We start from the raw sequence: 20,209 nt of genomic DNA on the forward strand, positions 1-20,209 counted from the left end.
CAAATAACCTTCAGCTGTTCTCCTCTCAGAACTGGAAACACCGAATTCTAAAGGTCCACAGGAAAACGAGAAGCAATTTCAGCAAGAGCAGAGCAGGGACCGAAATGGTCATTCTTCAATTTGCAAAAAAAAATGAGAAGGTGACATCTAAAATCCCATGTACTCTTCTCAGTCATACTGGGGAAAGACCAAAGACTTAGGGCAGTTTGCTGTCAACCATGCTCCAACTACACCTCCACCAAAGGTCAATTTGATCCTATTTGCTGTAAGAAAGCAAAATATGACTTTCAAACCCATTCCTCCCCATTCCTATCTCTGACCACTGCCTGGTGGAAATGAGCCCTGAAGCCACACCAGGTTTGCCATGTGCATACACAAGGCAATCCAAGAGTGGTGCCTTCAAGACACACCGTGAAGCAAAAGGAAAAAACTGAAACAGCCCTACACTGCTCTCAGAACATGGCTGAAAGTAGGCAAGCTCAGAAACCAAACTCTCCCAGCAACATACACAGCCTCCTGTTGCCTTTCATGGAGTTGATGGACCACTTAACACATCTACAAAGGACTGAGTGATTTAAATTATTCCTACCTCAAATTGTAAACTATGGCTAAAAACTATTTCCTTTGCCATGGAGGGAAGAGATTGATTTTGTTTGTGCTTGTCTTTAAGGAGCTTTGTTGAGAAGTCATATGTGAATGTAAAATACCACCGCTATCCAGCTGAAAAGTAGAAACTTACACCCCCAAATCCCTTTTACCTGACCATTCATTTAAATTGGTGCAGTTTTCCTGATACAGTGCTCAATTCACTCAAAGTCAACGCTGCAGAAATAAACAACTCTGTGTCCATCCTGTGCAGTTATAGCACGTCTGCCCCGGGACCACCCAAAATTGATCAGATGCTCATTAGAATTTGAAATTCTCCTTTTTTCCGCAGGGAGTCATTACAACACTCAGCTAATGGGGTAAAAAAAATACCATACTTACAAAAAAAAAACTATAATCTTCAAAAATTTGTGACTGTCCAAAACCAACACTTGACATTTGCTTTAAATTCCCACCATGTGTTGGGGTGGTCCAGCATCTTCCATAACACTTTGCTGATGTGGTTTCCATGCCAGAACATGCCATGAGACCCCTCCTAGAATTGGCAAAGTTCCTTCCTGATGATGAGCAGTTATCTTTGTGTGGTCTTTCATTATCACTTGGTAAAGGCCAACAGTGGATCAGGCAGAGGGCAGGGGAGGAGAGGCTTAGGTTGGGTTGTGCTGGGATGGGAGGGGAGGGGATGGGATGGGCTGCTGTGGAATTACATTATCTAGCCAACTTACTGTAGAGTGAAAGCTTATGGCTTTTAGTGCTAAAATTATCTTCTGAAGAAAAGGGCAAACTCCTTTACAGCTGGGCTGCTAGTGGAGAGTCTTGCTGCTGCATTTGCTCATTAACACATTGGGCAAATGACAGGAATTGTACCCTAGGTAGCACAGTACATCTTACATCTCTATTGTAAGGGATGCTATCATGTTCAGTGGGATTCAGCCAAAACATCTAAAGCTTAGGCTCCTTTCCACAAACGGGAAAGAAAAAAAAAAATTTTGGAACACAAATGTTTTGTCCTGTTTAGAAAGAAACTTTTAAGGGTGAGACAAATCAAAGCCCTAATCCATTGCTACACCAGATCCTTGACCAAAAAAGAAGTTCAGATTGAGCATCTCAGACAGACAATCTATAAGTAGGTGATTCTCCTCCACTGCTGGTCTCTTTTGGTTAAGGCAGTGCAAGTGGAAGAATCATCCTGTTGTTCCTCATCACCTGCCAACTGCTCACCACTGCTTGGCTCATAAAAGTTATTGTCCCTTCAGACTGGCTAGCTAGTCTGCTTGTGCAATCAATCCCTAAACTTTGGGTTGGCAATGACCTAGCGTTTCCAAGACTAGAAAATCTGATGTTAAATATTGGAAATTTAGAATGTATTCTTTGGAAACCTTTATCTGGCAAAGTGAATCCATTGGAAAAAAAAGAGCTGTGTGGGAGGGAAAAGAGATTGAAAACCTGTAGCTGGAAGGGCTGCCTTAATCTCCATGGGGTATATTACTGGGGAGAGGATGATGAAGAACACGGAGCTCCTCCATGCAGAAAAGGTACAAGGAATCCTGAAAAACAAGATCAGTGCCTACTGTAGGCACACAAGAGCCAAGAGAAGCTACCAATGCAGGAACTATTAAAAACAGTAGGAAGGACACTTTTTAAAGCTTTCCATAGTTTGGTCTTGTGTACTGCTTTCGTCTATCAATATAAAAGCCAAAGCCAAAGGAGTCAGCCCAAGCCATCTGCAAATGTTATCTCTTTTCTGGAAAATCTTAGCGCACATGAATACATTATCAGCTGCTCCTGGGCTGTAAGCATACTATATTAAGCAGTCCCAAACCAAGGAGAAATTAGAAATAACTGGGGGACAGAGAAGTACTTTTCAGAAGAGAAGCAGTTACAGCAAACGCCCATCAAACACATCTCTCTGTAACCTCTCCATCCTTCCCAACACTCCACCATGGGGAGGTAACCACCAAAAAGAAGGGAATTTGGAAAGTCTGCATCTGCTTCTCCTGAGCGTTTATGTCTGCTGAAAAAGTGGTTTGTGTGAAGCCCAAAACTTGAGGCTCGACACAAGGAACTTGTGTCCTTCCTGACCTCCCAGCATGGAGTCAAACAGGTTATATCTTGGTCAGCCCTCCTGGCTGCTGCAGGTCCTGATGCGATGAGCCACAGCTAATGGCCATAGCTCCCTCCTCACACAAACATACACTAGCATTCCCTGAAATCACCATTCCAGTGAAATTACTCCTCTCTGTCTCACAGAGATGTGAGGTCCAATACAGCTGAGTAGCATGGAGCCTCACCTCTGCCTCTGCCTGACCCAGACGCTCTCCCAGGCCTTAGAAGCCATTTTCTCTTCTAGATGGGCCTTTGCATGAAAGGCTCCTCACCTCCCTACCACCAGGACCTGGGCTGGCCCCACCACCTTCCATGAGGTGCTCTCAAACCCACCCCAGAGCAAGGATTGAGGCCCTACGCACCCACGCAGCAGGGTAGGCCATTTGTGTCCCACCATCCTAAAAACAGCACCCAGAGATGTTAGGCCTCAGGAATGCATAAGGCCACGTGTACACACAATGAGCCATTTGGTAGACAAAAATATAAATGCTGATGAGCCCTACAAGCATGACAAGGTGCCTTATGATTAGAGCATTCGTCTGAGAGATGAGCCCTGACCACTGGCCTCTGGTCTGGAGGTAATGCTCATCTCTTCTCCAGTCATTGCTCTGAAAGACTATGCCAGGAGCATGGGCAGTAAAACATTTTGATAATCCCAAAGAATACAGAAGAAGGAAGAACAGAAGACAAAAGTCTTACAGAAAAGAGGGATAAGGAATTGAAGCCACATCTCCTGCAAGCTACTAAGCATGCAAAGGACAAGGACAGCAAGTTGCCTCTCTTTCCTTGTTCTTTTGCTGACAAAGAGATGAGGGTCAATGTATGGACACTTTGAGGCACTGCCAAAAAAGCTGGCCCTGAGTTACTCATGAGGGGAGGGGGGCAATATTTGTCACTCTGGGGATCCTTCATACCCTTTGCTTTCCTTATCCTACTTCCCTTTCATTAACAAGTGATCTCTGCAATGTGGCATTCAGTCACGCTGAATTATTCCATCCCACTCTAATTGTCTCACTAAGTCACTACCGTTTACTGTCAGATGAGAAATGTACTGAGCTGTTCATAGTTCTCTGCATGTTTGCACACAACACTGCTTGTCTGCAGAGAGACCAGACCTCCAGCCTAAGCCCAGCCAGAGCTCAGCCAGGTCAGGTCAGCACCTTGCCAAGAACAGACAAAGCTCCTGACCCCAGGACTACACTGCCAGGCTGGGTGGCTGCAGCGAGCACATGGGGTAAACTGGCACTGCGTGCTGCTTCTCCTTCTGGTTTTGCCCCAGAAAAAGCATTGCAGCTGCTTTTAGTTTCATCACTGGTGACTGATGCTAGTGGTGGGATCAGGACCTTTGCAGTCAGCACTATCAGCTCCCTGGATTGGGAATACCAAAGGTTATCCAGCACCCTTATCACCGATGGATGCCTTCACATAAGGATTCAGCACAGGTCCCGCTGTTCTGTGCCCTGATCACATTGCCCACTCTTCCCCCCACGCCTGAATTACCCAAGCTCTCAACTGCTGATTCCTCATCCGTACTCTTCTCTCCCTGACTTGCTGAGCACGTTGTTTAACTTGAGATCTGCTCTTACTGCTGGTGTGTGTCACCAGCTGACAACCAGTGATACAGTGCACAACTGGTGTTACAAGTTGTTTGGAAATACCTTTTAATGGTGTAACCATCAAAAGCTGTATAACCAACACAGCTTGGGGCGCCGATGTAAACAGAGCGATCTGTATTTACATTCCTTCCAGACATCACAAGCAGGTCCCTGCAAACTATTTTTGCAACCAGTTCCTACTCCTCATGCCATTACAGTGCTACTAAATTTGGATCGAAGGCTTTCAACACTTCTGCCTTTGCATTTAACATATGCTGTGGAGAACAAGGTCAGTATTTGCTAGAAGACTGCCTATGCTGAAAACTGCCCCAGAAACTCACGCGGTGGCCTGATTTAAAATTAAATTAAATAATAATAATTTAAAAAAAGGCAGTTCTGCAATCAAAGTGACTTGTTTTATGGGTTGAATGATTTTGATAAAAACTAATGAGACCCACAGACAGACGGTTTTGTTTTCACAGCTGACGGCTGCCTTGCGTAACAGATTCACATCAGCAAATATTTTTCCAGGGACAAATACATGCCTGATCACGAAGCAATGATCAGACCTAGAGAAAGCATCCGACCAACCCCAGGAGGAAGCTGCCGGCGCAGCCAGCTGCCTGCTGTGTGTATACAGATTGCTGAGAGTTTCTGTTGGCTTTTGGCACTTATCAGATCCACGGGAACAATTTAAACTTTTCACGTCTCGATGTGAGTAAGCACAGAGAAATAGCACGTCCTTCCTATTCTCCTAAAGGCGAGGTCAGGGCGTTAATTCAGTGGAGGCAATCGTTCATCCATCCACAAGAATGGCACGGGATGCTCGTCAAGTGGCACGTTAAGGGTGGTACTAAATCTCACAGGAACTCAGAAATGAAGGGAAAGGTTTTCTGATGAACACTGGCTGTGGGCTATAAATATAAAAAAAAATTGTACTGCGTTTAAACCATACAAAAACTGGAAGTGGGAGGAACTGGAACAAATTCAGTGCGTTTTTAATACTGTGAATAATTAATCATTAGACCAAAATATCAATTTCTGCAATAATACAATCTTCATTTAAACAGTTGCGCAACTGAGTTTAGCTCACCTCTCTAAATTGAATCACAGAATCATAGAATGGGTTGGGTTGGAAGGGACTTCAAGGATCATCAGGTTCCAACCCCCTGCCACAGGCAGGGCACCAGCCACTCCAAATACTAGATCAGATTGCCCAGGGCCCCATCCAACCTGGCCTTAAACACCTCCAGGGAATTTGCTCCCTAGTCTGATTCTTCTAACCAAAACAGCGAAAAAAAAAAAAAAATACAAAAATAGTATTTTGGCCAGAAGTCATAATATTTGAGCCAAAACTCATAAACTTGTTTCTTGATTGCACAGCCCGTGACTCACAAAGCACCCCCAGTGAGTCATCCTCTGCGCAGGGTGTGATGGTCGCTCATGGCTGTCACGGGAAGCGTCATCTCCCTGAGCCTCCAACAAACAGAAAGAGGGAGCAGGAGGTAGCAAATCCCCTTCTCCTTCTGGGCCCTGCTATAATATCCCTGAATCGAAGCCACTCATTCAGCCCTTTCCTTGCGCCTTTCAGTACTCTGTTTTTTCCACCAAATCCTCACAAGGATGCTTCACTGGAAAGTTTTCAACCATCCCCACAAATCCTCAAGTTCAGAGAGTTTTTAAAGGGATTGAGTCCAGCTTAAGGGAGCTCACACCAGGGATTTCAGCCGGTTTAAGAAAAGACTTTCAAAATCGATTTCACTGAAAGCAGCACTTGGCTTTTTGTTCTTTCTCACCTGGAGGTGAGACCTGATATTTGACCAAACTAAACAAGACAGTGTTACTGGTGGGTTGCTGCTCTTTGAACGCAAACCTCTCTAACCTCTCTGCCCTCCTTCCCTCCCACTGTAATGACACTCGGGAGTGATCTGGCACTGATTGCACTGGCCATCTACAAGCCACCTGGCACAAACCTTTTCCATTGCCCCCCAAACTGCTAACTCTGCCACTTGAACCCTGTGTTTAAAGGCTCAGGGAGAAAGCCATCACATATGTAAAAGCCTCATGGGCCAGAGGAGCATCCACCCTGACCGTGACTCTACATAACACTGAGGATAACAGCGAGCAGCAAGGTATTTATAGGCCTCCTTTGCAGCTCAGGTAAAGATGTAGCAGGCTACAGCAAAAGACAAATTTTTAAATGAGTTTTTGTCTGGCCCATTGTGCCTAGCACTCCTATGTCTCTGGAATAGTCAGCGGGAGGCTATGCAGTGGGGGTAATATTTGGTGGACAACTGGCCACAAAGGCATTTGGAAAAACTGACCTCTTGGGTCTAAATAGAACATCATGAAGATCAATGGATTATGGGTAATAAGGAATAAATGGATTGAGTTCTATCCGCATAGCAACCATGCTGGAATGGCAGCCTATTCCCCAGAAAGCCCTGTGGGTAACAGAGATATCAAGACAGCATCCAGGCTGAATTTCCTGTTGTTTAAAATAAAAGACAACAGGGAAGGTAATGGTTGTACGCCCTTTAACTCATCCAGGCAACATCCGTGCCTGTGACAGCTCTGATATGTTGTTGTTTTTCTTAACTTAATTCAACCGAAATTCTTCTGGCTAACTCTAGAGATGCCCGGTTTTATCTCCTACAGGCACCACCACACAATGGTTTACAAGTAGCCTTTCTGCCTGATTATGGGAACAGGAAAAACAGGAAACTCCCCAAACACAAAAGCACAACCCTATCCAGACTTTGCTCTTCTGAGGTGCCTCCATCTCCCTGCTATGAGCTCTGCCGCAGATAAGATTAGACCTGGTGCTCAAATCTCCCAGTTTCCACTTTGCTCATTCTTTTTCCTTCCTATAAAGGCAGATTATCAACAGTTTTAGAAAGGCTTTGCACTGGAGTGCAAGGTTGCTGTCTGTTAACAAGGAAGGGTGACCTTCTGGAGTGACTCGCCTTGCAGTCCCTGCCTTTTGAGTGTCAAAGCAATGATCCTGCACTCCCCTTCTGCCTTTTGACCACCTGCAAATCCCAGACCAAAAGAGAAGGCAGTCGTAGCAATAGAGCCTGCCAGAGGACACAGCTTGAAGCAGGGATAATCCGCTCTGTAACTAAACACAAATCAGCCTGGTGAAGTCAAGAGCCCAAGGAACAAGTTCAAACACAGCAGTCACTCTGAAAACTTGAGGATGGAAGGTCTCAGAGGATCAACAGAGGAGAAAAAATGGGAAAACAGACGGTCTTGGAGTTGTGGCTGGGGTCTGAGCATCAGTCCAGTGCTCATCTCTTCTGGTCACTCCCAGGTTCAGGCACATCCACCATGCCTGCTGAAAGCACACCGGGGTGGCCCTCCAGCACTCCCAAAAGCTTGCATCACAGCTGCCAGCAGAACTACATGATCCCCTAGGAGCACGTGGGACTGCCCCAAGTGTGGCAATGCTAGCTGTGCCCAGTTGGCAAAGTATATCTTGAGTGGTGTAAATCCACACCCACACTGACACACCCCCAACCCGTGCCCAACGCCCAGCTCAGAGGAACACAATATATAACAAAGTCATGGCTAGGCCAGCTCTCCATTTCACTGCCCCAGCAATGGAGAATGAGATCAACCAGAGCTTCTCCAAGCAAGCCTCAAGGTCCCTGGAGCCATGGCACAAGGATCCCTCCCATTCACTTCAGAGAATCGGATGGGATCGGGACTGCTGCTGAAGGTGTTCTCAGACTCTATAATTTGGAAATTGCTGGCTCAGAGCACGGAAATTAAAGTTCTAAAGTCATTCTTCTCCATTCACACCCTTGTTTGTTTTGCAGCAAGACATAATCTGAGAAAGGACTTTGCTTTTATATGGGACAGAGGTCAATGGCACAGGCGTTCCTTGCAAGCAAATGTTCCCTAAGGCCTTTGAATTAATTGTTGTTATTATGGGTTATTGTATTGGTACTTAAACAGTTCAGCTGAGCTCAGGACACATATAAGGAACTAATCCAAAGCCTTTTATAGCTAGATAGATGGGCAGAAAGGAAATGTGTGGGGAAGGTCGCACCAAGAGATTGAATGAACTGTCCAAGGTCACTTAAGAAGAGTTTGGTAATAAACCAAACATATTTTGCCTTGCAGCCTTATTCCTCATTATCATCTATGGGGCAGAGGGGGCAATTTGGAAGACTCATTCTTCATTTAGTTAGTTGAGACTGTTACAAAAACAACCTTGTAAATAATGCAGACAGAGTATATTGCATTTCAACATGCTATAAAATATGTTCCGCGTTATTCATTTACCTCTTGGTTTTACCAGACCATGATTATCAGGGACAGAGAAATATGTCAGAAAAATACCAAATGAGGTGGAAAACAAAACATATGAATAGATAGGCACTCTGCCTGATCCTGTTTTGACATCATGCGGCAAGGCCAGGAGCTCCTGGTCCCAGTTATGGCTCCAAGCTGGGTGATGCTGGTGCAGGTAGGCTTTCCCGTGCCCATGCATTACTGACTGTCATATCTGGACTTTCTGCAATGGGGCAGATTTTGATTTTCCAAGATAAGGATGAGAAAAGGCTTTCCTTCCCAAAGATAACTTCTGACAGCCCTTGGATCTCCACATCTCTGTGGTTTCCTCATAAGACTTAAATACTGACTTGTACTGCATGCTGCTTTCCCAAAGTATGCGCGAAGATAAGAGGCATCCAGACTGACTGCCAAAGTGCACCATACCATGCCACGGATGCTCAAGCTATGTCTCACACTGAGCGTTAGGGCATTAGAGAATCAAGTACCACCACAGGGATACATGAGTAACCTGAATTTGTGCTCTGGGGAAGAAATAAGCCAGGCAGGGCTGCTGAGCCCAACGTAGCCCAGTGTCCCATTGTGACAATCCCTTCACAAAGCAGTGGGACAGCTGGGTGCCAACTGTTGTTGGCATGTCCTTCCAGTGTCACATCATGCCACGCCACACAGCCCCTGTGGTTCCTACCGTTCCACCCCATGACAATTTTGAGCAGTAGTTCATGAGCTTGGGAAATGTGACCATTCCTGACATGGAAGATCCCTCACAGCTGTATCCAGAGCAGACAGCATCGCTCAGCGTATGATACAGGACGTGTGAAGGATCTGGTCTCATTATTCGATGTCATTATGCTCGTTGTGCAATGGTCCTGGTTCTGGTTTAACCCAAGAACCCCTGGTTCTGGTTCACAATGGTCCTGGTTCGCCCCAAGCAGACAGTGCCCTATGCCTGTGATGGTGCAAACTTTACTTACAGATCTGTGAGTCTGGAGACCTCAGCATCTTCTTTGATTCCTGCCATATGGTTTTGCAGTCCTCCTGGAGCTTGTAAAACCGCTCCTTCCTCCAAGAGCTGGACTTCACTTTCAGCAGCTGGCTGCCTTTCAGGAGGAACTTCAGGTCCCTGTCATCTTTCAGGCCTAGGGAGAAACAACAGTGGTAATGCCATAAGAGTCAGCAAAAGAAATAATCATAGAGATATAGAATCGTTTGAGTTGGAAGGGACCTTTAAAGATCTGCTAGTTCAACCCCCCTGCCACAAACAGGGACACCTACAGCTTGATTAGGGTGCTCAGAGCCTGGTCCACCCTCTGTACATGTAATAATAATGTAAATGGGTTCTTCACTGCCACAGAATAATAGTGAGAGACAAAAACAGACCACTGCAGTGCAGCCAGCTCTGGGGAGGACAGCAGAGTAGAGAGACCCAGCAATCTGCCGTGCCACATTCTATGCTCATAAAAGAGATTGTAGCCTTGTGGACCTCTTAGATCAAGTCCCAAGATTTAACTATAATTCTCAGGTGGCTTACAAGCACAAAACACCTTCTTCCCAGAAAATACAATTAGGATGCAAAAACGATAAAAAGGACAATACAACAGTAAAAGCAGAGGAAGGAAAGTTGTGTAACTTGTAACTGGAGTATTGTCATGGCCTTTGAAGAGATTTCGGCTTTATTCTGCAACAAATTTCCTTCATGGAAACAGGATACACACAGAAGTCTCTCTTCCCTCTCTGAAAAGCAGTCCCCTTCTGGTCGCAGGAGCTTCAGAGATTAACTTTGGGTTAGGGTTTGATCTTAGACTAGATTCAGGAAGGCACTTAGACATCTAGAGGAGAAACGGTCATCTACTGAGACTTTCAAAACACACATTTGCCATTCTGCATGGTTTTGAAGGTTTCAGCAATATCTGACTTCCACGTGCCAAAATACCTTGGAGATTCTGTCCCTCAAACTAGCCATTAAATAGAGATCAAGAGTGGGTGAAGTGGCGGAGGTGGGGAAGAGAATGAAGCACGAGGAACACACCCTGGGCTTTCTGTAATAAGCACCCTGCATCTCTGTCATTGCATCAAAGGCTTTTACTCAGTAGTACTGAACAAGCACATCCCAACTCAGTGTGACTTTTGCTAACCTTATCTTGACAATGCCGATGAGACTCTCGTTAATAACTATTTGGTCACTTGCAGTCACCCGACACTCCCATGACAGGAAATTTCCCAATGCTACATAAGTGTAACACAGGACCTCACAAGGTAGAAATCCAAGTAAACTGGTTTATGTGATGACATTTACATTGCAGTATGGCATTTCTCCATATCACTGTCTTTGCCCCTCTCTGGAAGACTCTGCTGCCCTGAATAGCTGCTATTTGAACAAGGCAATAAACTACCAAGTATTACTTGAAATACAAAGCCCAGAAGGAGACCCACATTGCCATATTCCAGGTTCCTGATAATTCATACACAAAACATAAGTGCCCAGGGCTGCAGAGCACCAACGTGGGTCATACTGGTTGCAGCAAAAAGCAGCACTGTGTTTGTAGTTAGAACAGTTTGGCCTAAAGAGTGTATTTCAGGCTGGGAAAGAGCCTGAGATCTCTGACAGTGATAAATACTAGGGTGTCCTGTGTTCACTCAGCACAGCTTTGAGCAGCTCGGGCCATTTCTGTTGGGTTTGCCAACACCAAGGAGCAGCCCTAGGGCTGAGCCCAGCTGGGCCATCCAGAATTGAAACCACCATCGTGGAAGCTGGAGATCTTGGAAAGGTTGCTGTGGCCTCTCTCTCCCCTCTACATTCAATTAGCTGTCTCAGTAATTAAGTGTCTGCACATGCTACGGCATGTCAGCTCCAGTGTCGGGTTTGGAAGTACCCAGGAGGAGGATTTGTACACTACCTTTGGAAACTTCATAAAGAAACTCATGGTGAGAACTAAAAATCTTACTCCCACAAAGCACAGAAGAGTGAAAGATGGACCCCAGCAATGAGATGCGGGACACCCTCTTGCATTTGCTGAGGTTTAGGCGTAGCCAGGTGCCTACAAGAGGCCAGACTGCCAAGAAGAAGGGCTGACACCACAAAGGCCTCACAAAGCCTTGGTCTCCAGCGTGGCAGTGTTGAGGCTTCTTTTCTGAGATGGAGGTCTTCAAAAACAGAAGACATCAGAGGTTGCCCAGAGAGATGGTGGATGCCCCGTCCCTGGAGACATTTAAGGTCAGGCTGGATCAGGCTTTGAGCACCTGACTGAGCTGCAGGTGTCCCTGTTCATTGCAGAAGAGTTGGACTAGACGTCCTTTAAAGGTCCTTTCCACCTCAAACAATTCTATGATTCCACAACAGGTTTCACTAACACTGGCGTGGTAGCCCTCATGGCTCCTGGAGAGGGAACAAAGTTCCTCCTATGTATTCACCCACAAAATTTCTCCCAGACTCACTCTGCCCTCCCTCAGATCCCAAACATGCAAGGCATCCTTGTGGGAACAGGAGGAAGACATGTCATCCTAGGGTAAGCATGAACAGGAAAGCAGGAAAACCACCAATTCCTTTGGGTGCTTAAGTGCATAAGCATGTCACGAGAAATCCACTTTAATTGTGACACATTTTGTTACACAGAAACTGCACGCAGTACGTATAACACGTCATGCTACCTGGGAAAAAGCTGTATCAATGTCATACAGGCAAATCTGCACGGCCACTAGCAGAAGACAAGGGCAGGTTCCTCTCCTTCAGGCTAGACCCACACAGGTAAGGAACAAGCTGGAGTGCAAGTGAGAAGGCAGTGAGAGAAGCCAGGGAGGGGATGGAGAAAAGGTGGCTTCCAGAAGACCACAGAATCACAGTCGTAAAGGTTGGATGGGACCTCTAGAGATCCCCCAGTCCAACACCCTGCTAAAGCAGTTCCCTACAGCACATCACACAGGAAAGTATCCAGGTGGGCCTTGCGTATCTCCAGAGAAGGAGAGTCCACCAACTCTCTGGGCAGCCTGTTCCAGGGCTCTGTCACCCTCAAAGCAAAGAAGTTCTTGGGATTGGCCAGGGAAGGACAAGAGAGCAAGATGAGTGCCTAAGAGCACCACAGTTCCTTTAATGTGGGAGGCTGGAAATCTCCCAGGAACCTTCAGATATAAAGCACTCTCCCAGGGTTGACCTCTGCCAATGCTGACCCAAAGGACGGACATAGCCACCCAATGGCGGGCCCAGAGGAATGAAGGCGAACCCACTGGCCAAGCAACCCAGCTCAACTGGACAAGCACAGCTTGCTTCAGGATGGCTCTGTATCTGTCAAACAGCAGCTCAGACAGCCAAACTGGCCTGGAAAGAGGGCCAGGGGAGGGCCCTGTCTCCTGTGCTTGGTCCTAAGAACTGTCACAGATTCTTTAAATGGCCTTGGGCAACACACTAAGCTTATTCGTTTCTGTCTGCGAGGCAGATAACAACATTTTGTTAGGCCAGAGGTGGAGCACAGAATGCACAGATCTGCTGATACAGGACCACAAATGCACCCTGATGTATCAGTGGGGCATTACTCTGCGTTGTTCACTTGAATGGCTTTCCAGAAAAAAAGAAAAAAAAAAGCATCTTTTCCCACAGAGCTTTCCTTCATTTCAGCTTTTATGCCTGAACAATCCCTGGGGATTTCTGCCAAATATCCCCAGGGAGCTGACGAGGTTTGCTATGCAGAACTGTGTCTCACAGCAATGGAAACTTCTGTATGAAAGGAACCAGAGTTGTCATATACATATGTCATGTAAAGCTTCCAAAAACTGTGCAGAGGGACAGGGATATTGGTTTGCAATTACATAACAATGCAGGGCATCAGGGCATGAGAAAAACAATTGCCACGCTGAAATCAATGTCCAAATCCTGCCTGAAATATGTGGCAGGGCTGTATCTTGCTTAGAAGCCTTTGCAAAATACCAAATACACACTTGTCACGGAAAATTGCAATATGTGTTTCAAGGTTCAGGCCCCAGTCCTCAACAAATATCAATCACATACTTTCTAAAAAGAATATACTCAGTGTACGGTGTAGTTTAGAGGGAAAATTGCACTGTACAAAGGTAGGAGAGCCTCGAGCATGCACAGCACTGCAGCAAGCATGAAGCTGATGTCCTGCACTATGAAGCTTTGGACACCAAGAGACCAACAACATTAACCTTTGTATTATGCATCTCAGGTATACAGCAATTGGGGAAGGCAACAACACAGCAGCTGTCACAGCAGCAACCTGACTCTGGCTTCACTAAGGAGATTGTCAGGATGATGTTTACAGGCAACAGCGACAATCTGTAGTGCTGCCTTGCTCACTCACAAACCTGCTGATCCGGCAACAACTATAAAGCAAGTTTCCTCCTGCCTGCTTCTCTCTCCCACCTGGTTGATTAGATCCAAACAATTCCAGCGGGAAAATGGCTGTTTTTCCATTTCCACCTGCTCTCTCTAGCCGCGTAAATCAAGGACTTGTATCGACATGGGCTGTACCTCCAGAAAGCAGGAACCAGCCATGAGTTCACCACCACAGAAATTATGAAACTCCCTGGGTTTCCTGTCTCTTTTCATCTGGTGAATGCAAACCTCTGAGTGGCACCACACCACCGAGAAGCCCTAAAATCAGGCAGGAAAAGGGCCACCGCCATCCTCACGCCAGCAACAGCCCAAAGCCCAGCAAGAAAGTTTCAAACCCACCCTTTGCCAGAGAGGTCTCACTTTCTTTGATGCCTCAGACGAAGCGGTTTGCACATCTGGAGGGCGGTTACAGGCGAAAGAAAGGAAAAAAAAAAAAAAAAAAAAACCTCGGGAGGATAAAAATAACCTTGGAATTGCCTTTAGGGTGGAGCACTGCCTCTGCGCAGGGAAAAGATGCAGAAACGAAGAGGCTGCCAGCATGTGGAAGTGCCGAGGGTCTGGCCAACGTGTCCCTTACCCAGCCTGATGCCATTCAACGCGGCCACTCTACGGCTCTGCTCCCGCAGGATGTTTTCCTGGGACACGCTGCGTTTGGGCTGCCTTCGGATGCACTGCATGGTCCAGCGTAGGGCTCGGAAAGAGGCACCGAGCGCCGGGGAGGACGAGGGGCCCCGTTGGCCCCGAAGGGATCCCTGCTCATCCAGGAGCCCCAAGCGTGCGCGGCGTCAAACAGGGCTCCAAGAAGGGAGAGGAGGCAGCGGGAGGCAGAGAAGGGCAGAGTCCGGCTGGGAGGTGGGACTGTGGGAAGTCTCCTCCCGCTTGCTCATCGGCCGCGTGTGTTGGATGCAAAATTATACCCATGCGTCTGCCTGCAGCTGCCGGAGTAGAAGGAGCAAGTTTTCCTGCATTCGTCCGCCACTGGGATTTTGTGCATCGTTTGCAAGGGATTGTAGGGGTCCCAAATATTGTTTGGGGCTCCGAATCAGTGCAAAGATCTTGTCGGCTCAGCCTGCCCACCAGTGCTTGGCTCCACCCTTCTGTGCTGTTCCCACTGACACACAGGGAAGAGGAAACTCAAAACACCTTTTAGCCAGGGCAGACGTAGCCCAAAAGTGGCTTGGAAACTGTTGTCATGCTCTTCTTTTTCCATCTAAAGAGTATTTTCCCAAGGCTTTGGAGAATTTCCTCTCTGCCACCGATTACCTGCATGACTTGGGTGAGTCACTTACCCTGCTTTTCAGCATAGCTGTGGGTTTACTCTTGTAATTCATATTTACAGGTACATATTCATATTTAAGCCCCCAGCAGTGCTTTAACAAGTCGCTGATTACACAGAATCACAGAATCATTCAGGCTGGAATGGACATCTTCGAGGTCACTAGTTCAACCACCCACTCCAAGTGGGGTCACCATCAAACACTGAGCAGGTTGCCCACACCTTGTTGAGTGAGGTGAGTTTTGGGTATCTCTAAGGATGGAGGCTCCAAAGCCAAACTAGACTCCTGTTCAAGAGCTTAGATGTTCTCACAGTGAAGAATTTGTTCCTTATGACCAGTATAATTTCCTTTACTGGCCCCCATGTCCATTGCCCATTCTCCCAGCAACGACTGGGACTAAAATCCACCTCCTCCCTAACCACGACTCTTTCTGTAGTGAAATGCAGAGCTGTACTTACTAAGCTCTCCCATCCTGAGTGAGTTTACAGACCTTGCCAGGCTTTTTGTCATTGCCTTTGCAGTGCTGCTGCCCTGAAGATGCTGCAGGGAGATGGAGCCAAGCTGCAGTGAATGCCCCTTACTGCAGAACCAGCATCTGCCCAAGAAATTCAACAGCAAACCACGTCACTGTCTCTGCTGGAGACCAAGTCCCTCCCCCATCGGCCCCCACCATATTCAGTGCAGTTTGTATTAGGCTTTAGAAACAGATTCTCATTTCAGGTGTCTGACCCCAGTCATCCTCCTTTCCGTGCATTTTGCAGCAAGCCCTACCAACACTCAGACCAGCATAGATCACTGAGTGACTTGACCAACACAAGGGCATCAACAGAATCATCAATCGCTGGCATATGGTTTGTAAGAAACTCACTGGGAACAAGGCAGAGCCACTGCGTGGCCTTGAGCAATAGTACCAGTAACACCCTATTTACACACTGCAACCACCAGTCAGAGAAGGCGAAGGAGAATAAAAGTGTTTTATGGATGGGACGATGCAGAACACGTCTGAGGAAACACCACCAGCCACTTGTGAGCCCTCTCCACACACAGGGACTGGATGTCAGAGCTGCAATCAGCAGCACCCCCCTGGGAGCCAGGGGCTTTGCCCTTGGCGAGGAGGTGAGCACCATGACGTAATGGCTAGATGATATTTATTAGCTAGCAGTCCCTGAGCACTTCCCATATTTCACATTGTACTGGGCAGGACTGATCTAATTAAGGAGTCATCTCCCGTACTTGCCTTGGCAAAACAGTTTGCTTCTGTGCAACCGCTCTCCAGACTGGCAGTAGCCAGTGTCCCATAGGGAGCGATGTGGGAGCACACTGAGCCCCTCCACTTCATCTTCTCATTAATTCTTAATAAATAGTGCCAGCAACAGCATCGCTCACAGCCTCCCAGGCTGAGAACATTTTATTGTATTTATCTCTGAAGTGTGCACATGAGCAAGCACTCCCTGAATTTAGCTCCACCTCCAGAACAGCAATGTGTAAGTTCTGCTGGTGTGAGGGCTTGAAAATAAAAATGACAGCGTTGGGCTTCGGGAAACAACAGATCTGGATGTACTGTGGCCCTGAGGTCATCTAAAGACATTGTCAAATCTCACAGACAAGCTGTGAGGGATGAGTGGCACTGCAAGATACAGAGCATCGCTTATGGATGTTACACAGAGCTGTGTCGCATTTTAGCACTGGAGGAAATGATCCTGCAAATGGTTTCGGGATAAATCCTCCGACCCTTATTCATTGCAGGTAACACCTGACTGGCTATGAAGCCTGAGAACGCTCAGCCTGCAATTTTACCCGTCTGACCAATCCCACTGAAATCAATGGCACTTGTCACATGAGTGAAGTCATTCATGACCCTGTACCCAGGACTGAGGCTTTGCTAATCATCCTATCGATTCCAGCTGGATTGCTCACAGAGCAAATGGAAATCGATGTGAATGAGGATGTCAGAACACGGTCCCAAAGACAGCAAAGCACTTCGGTATACAGGAAAAAGGCACTTGTGATAGAAAGGCTGGAGAGCCTGGTAGGAAACAGGCTATAGGTGAGAAACATCAATTCTGAGGCTGCTCTTCAGGCAGTTTTCCAAAATGAATTAATCTTCATCACATCCCTATACAGAGGAGCTAAGGAAGCTCTGTTACCACTTCACTGAGGAAGAAGCAGGTGGGTTGGGGGATGGAGCGCATCACCAACCACTGCTATCCTTGGGCAACACCAGAAGAGGCACGGCCTGAACACTGATGTCTCTTTATACCACACTGACACAAATGACATGCCAAAAGTCAGCTGCTGATGTGCCCAGACTTGTGATAATTTGGGACTGGAATGAAAATATGCATGCTGATGATGACCTCGCAGTTCCCCATTACATCATGCACATGATGTAAGCTATGCTGCTATGACTAGTAACACTTATGGCAGCTACATAACACATACACATCTCATTTTATGGGCAGATTTTCCCACTAATGAGGTCAAAGGTTGTGCCATGCTCTGTGTCTGTTACCAAGAAGAAAGAGGTCTATTTTACACGATGCTGTCATTTCAGCTTCCCTCCCAGGCTCACCCGCAGAGTGAACATAATTCAGCAGAATTATATTTCAGAGAGTAACAGCACAATTTAAATATCACTGCTTGCTAATTAACTGCATTGCTTGTCCTTCCATGTTCTTAGGCCTCACCAGGAGCAAGACCATCCCAAGTGAACTCAGAATCAATGAGAGTTTGGAAAAGTCATGGTTCAGTTGGTCTGGAGTTACATGTCAACCTGCCACCACTTGTTAGCATTGGGGCCTCAGAAGCTGAAGCTCCTGGTGGATAAATGCTGAGGATTGTTTCAGCCAATGGCTCCTCTACACGAGCCGTCCCCTTTTCACTCCCTCTGGAGAAGTGGGGCCAGGGAGTGGCTACTGGGACCAGAAGCATCGGTGCATTTCTGGCCAAACTGCTGCTCGGTGACAGTGGGTGCATCTTCGTGCATGTGGTATGTACCAAGTTCCACCTTGTGGTCACACTGAGAATGGGTTTCTTCAGGAAGCTGGCAGCAGCTTCAGCAAACTTCTTTCTCTTCCTTACACTGGCTTTTCTTGCCCACTTTGCTTCTCTTCCAAGGGTGTTTGAGAGGTCCTGCTGGATGATCCTAAAGCTTCATACAGAAATTGTCCCCAAGCATCATACTGCATCTGTCCTTCATATTGCTGCCTAAAATCTTCTACTGGCATCAAGAACCCATATGACATGCAGGTTTCTGGTGCGCTGGGATCAGTGCTGACACCCTGCCCAACATTTCCCAGGCCCATTTCTCCCCGCCTCCTCTGGGAGGACAATTCCACCTTTTCCAGCTCTGCTTTACTCAGTCCTCACAGCCAAGCCACCTTTTCTTCATGGCCTCCTGTCAGTCTGGGTCATTCAAAGAGAGCCTGCATCCACACACATTACTGGCTATGACCCATCAGAAGCTGCTGCTTTCTTATTGCACTCTCGATGAAATCCACATAAAACTCCTTACTAAAGTTCTTTGCACCCAGGAACTCAAAACCAGACTGAAAATTTCAGAGAATCACAGCATCATTAAGGTTGGAAAACACCTCTAAGATCATCAAGTCCAACTGTCAACCCACCCCCACCATGCCCACCGACCACGTCCCTCAGTGCCACATCTCCATGGTTCTTGAACACCTCCAGGGACAGTGACCCCACCACCTCCCTGGGCAGCCTGCGCCAGTGCATTGCCACTCTTTCTGAGAAGTTTTTCTCAACATCATAAAATCATAGAATGGCTTGCATTGGAAGGGGTCTCACAGACCATCTAGTTCCAACCCCTCTGCCATGGGGCAGGGTTGCCAGCCACTACATCAGACTGCTGCCAAGCCTGGCCTTGAACGCAACAACTTCTCTGGGCAACCTGCTCCAGTGCCTCACCATCCTCTGAGTGATTAATTTCTTCCTAAAATCAAACTTAAACCTCCCCTCTTTCAGTTTAAATCCATTCCTCCTTGTCCTAGCACTATCTACCTCAGTAAAAAGTCAGTCTCCCTCCTACCTGTAAGCTCCCTTCAAGTACTGGAAGGCCACAATGAGATCTCCCCAGAGCCTTCCCCTCTCCAAGCTAAACAATTCCAACTCCCTCAGCCTTTCACCAGGAGAGGTGATCCAGCCCTCTGATCATCAACCTGAACCTCTCCTAGTGAAATTTAAAGCCATTACCTCTTGTCCAGTGATGAGAGGTTTAATCCTGTGATCAGAGTTTGGTTTGGTCCTTCTACTGGTCCTTCCACGATGGCACACAAACAGATTTGGCTGCAGAGAGGCACTAAAACCATCACTGGCTTGAAGTAAATTACAGCTTTTTCCAGTAGTTGGTGTGAAGAGAGTGGGAGGAAAGTAATTAAAGAGAAGAACGACAACTTGATCGATAGGACCAGCAGCAACAGCTTACTTGCATAATTCCTAAGTCATGTTTCTCAGTGCACGCTGATGAAGATGTTCTCTTCATGAAACCAAAATCAATTGTAGGTGTGTCCCAGCTTCATTTTTTAAGGACACTTAACAGCTTTTCTCAACATTTTCTTCAGGAGCTGAAATATCCTCCACAGCCGAAATGCAGGTCACTCAACTCAGATCATTCCTCAGCAGGGCAAAAATTGTGCAATAATTACATTGCAGCATTGACTTATGCAAAACTAGGGGAAAAAATCCTCTTTTTTTTTTTCCCCCTACATGATTTATCTGGAATTTCAAGACTCCGTAACTTTAGCCAGAAATAGACAACAAGACTTGCTTAAAGAACACAAGGCTTTAAAAGGCACCCAAGTGAGGGGCAGCCCAAGCTGTGCAGATTTCTCCATACACATTGTCTAAATTGGCTCATTAAGGTCTGGAAGTATCTCAGTTTGGAGAAAACTGTGGTAAAATCTTCTCTACCTGCATAAAGAATAAGAGAAACCTTCACTTGGCTTGACGCAAGGTCTGCA

At 46.7% G+C, this 20,209-nt stretch overlaps 1 protein-coding gene across 3 annotated transcripts in view; it reads right to left on the bottom strand.

Annotated features, from left to right (window-relative positions):
• PLCD1 (phospholipase C delta 1) overlaps window positions 1-20,209 on the bottom strand; it is a 50,262-nt gene that overhangs the window by 26,564 nt on the left and 3,489 nt on the right. For 2 of the 3 annotated variants that reach the window (XM_021388642.1, XM_021388643.1), the window contains one exon: window positions 9,581-9,745. In XM_021388642.1, coding sequence (XP_021244317.1) covers window positions 9,581-9,745 — 165 coding nt within the window. Of the gene's footprint in view, window positions 1-9,580; window positions 9,746-14,530; window positions 14,762-20,209 lie in introns of those variants that run through there. The other variant, XM_021388641.1, reaches the window with a different exon arrangement.

This window comes from Numida meleagris, chromosome 2, assembly GCF_002078875.1.
Source record: "Numida meleagris isolate 19003 breed g44 Domestic line chromosome 2, NumMel1.0, whole genome shotgun sequence".
Lineage (NCBI taxonomy): Eukaryota > Metazoa > Chordata > Aves > Galliformes > Numididae > Numida > Numida meleagris.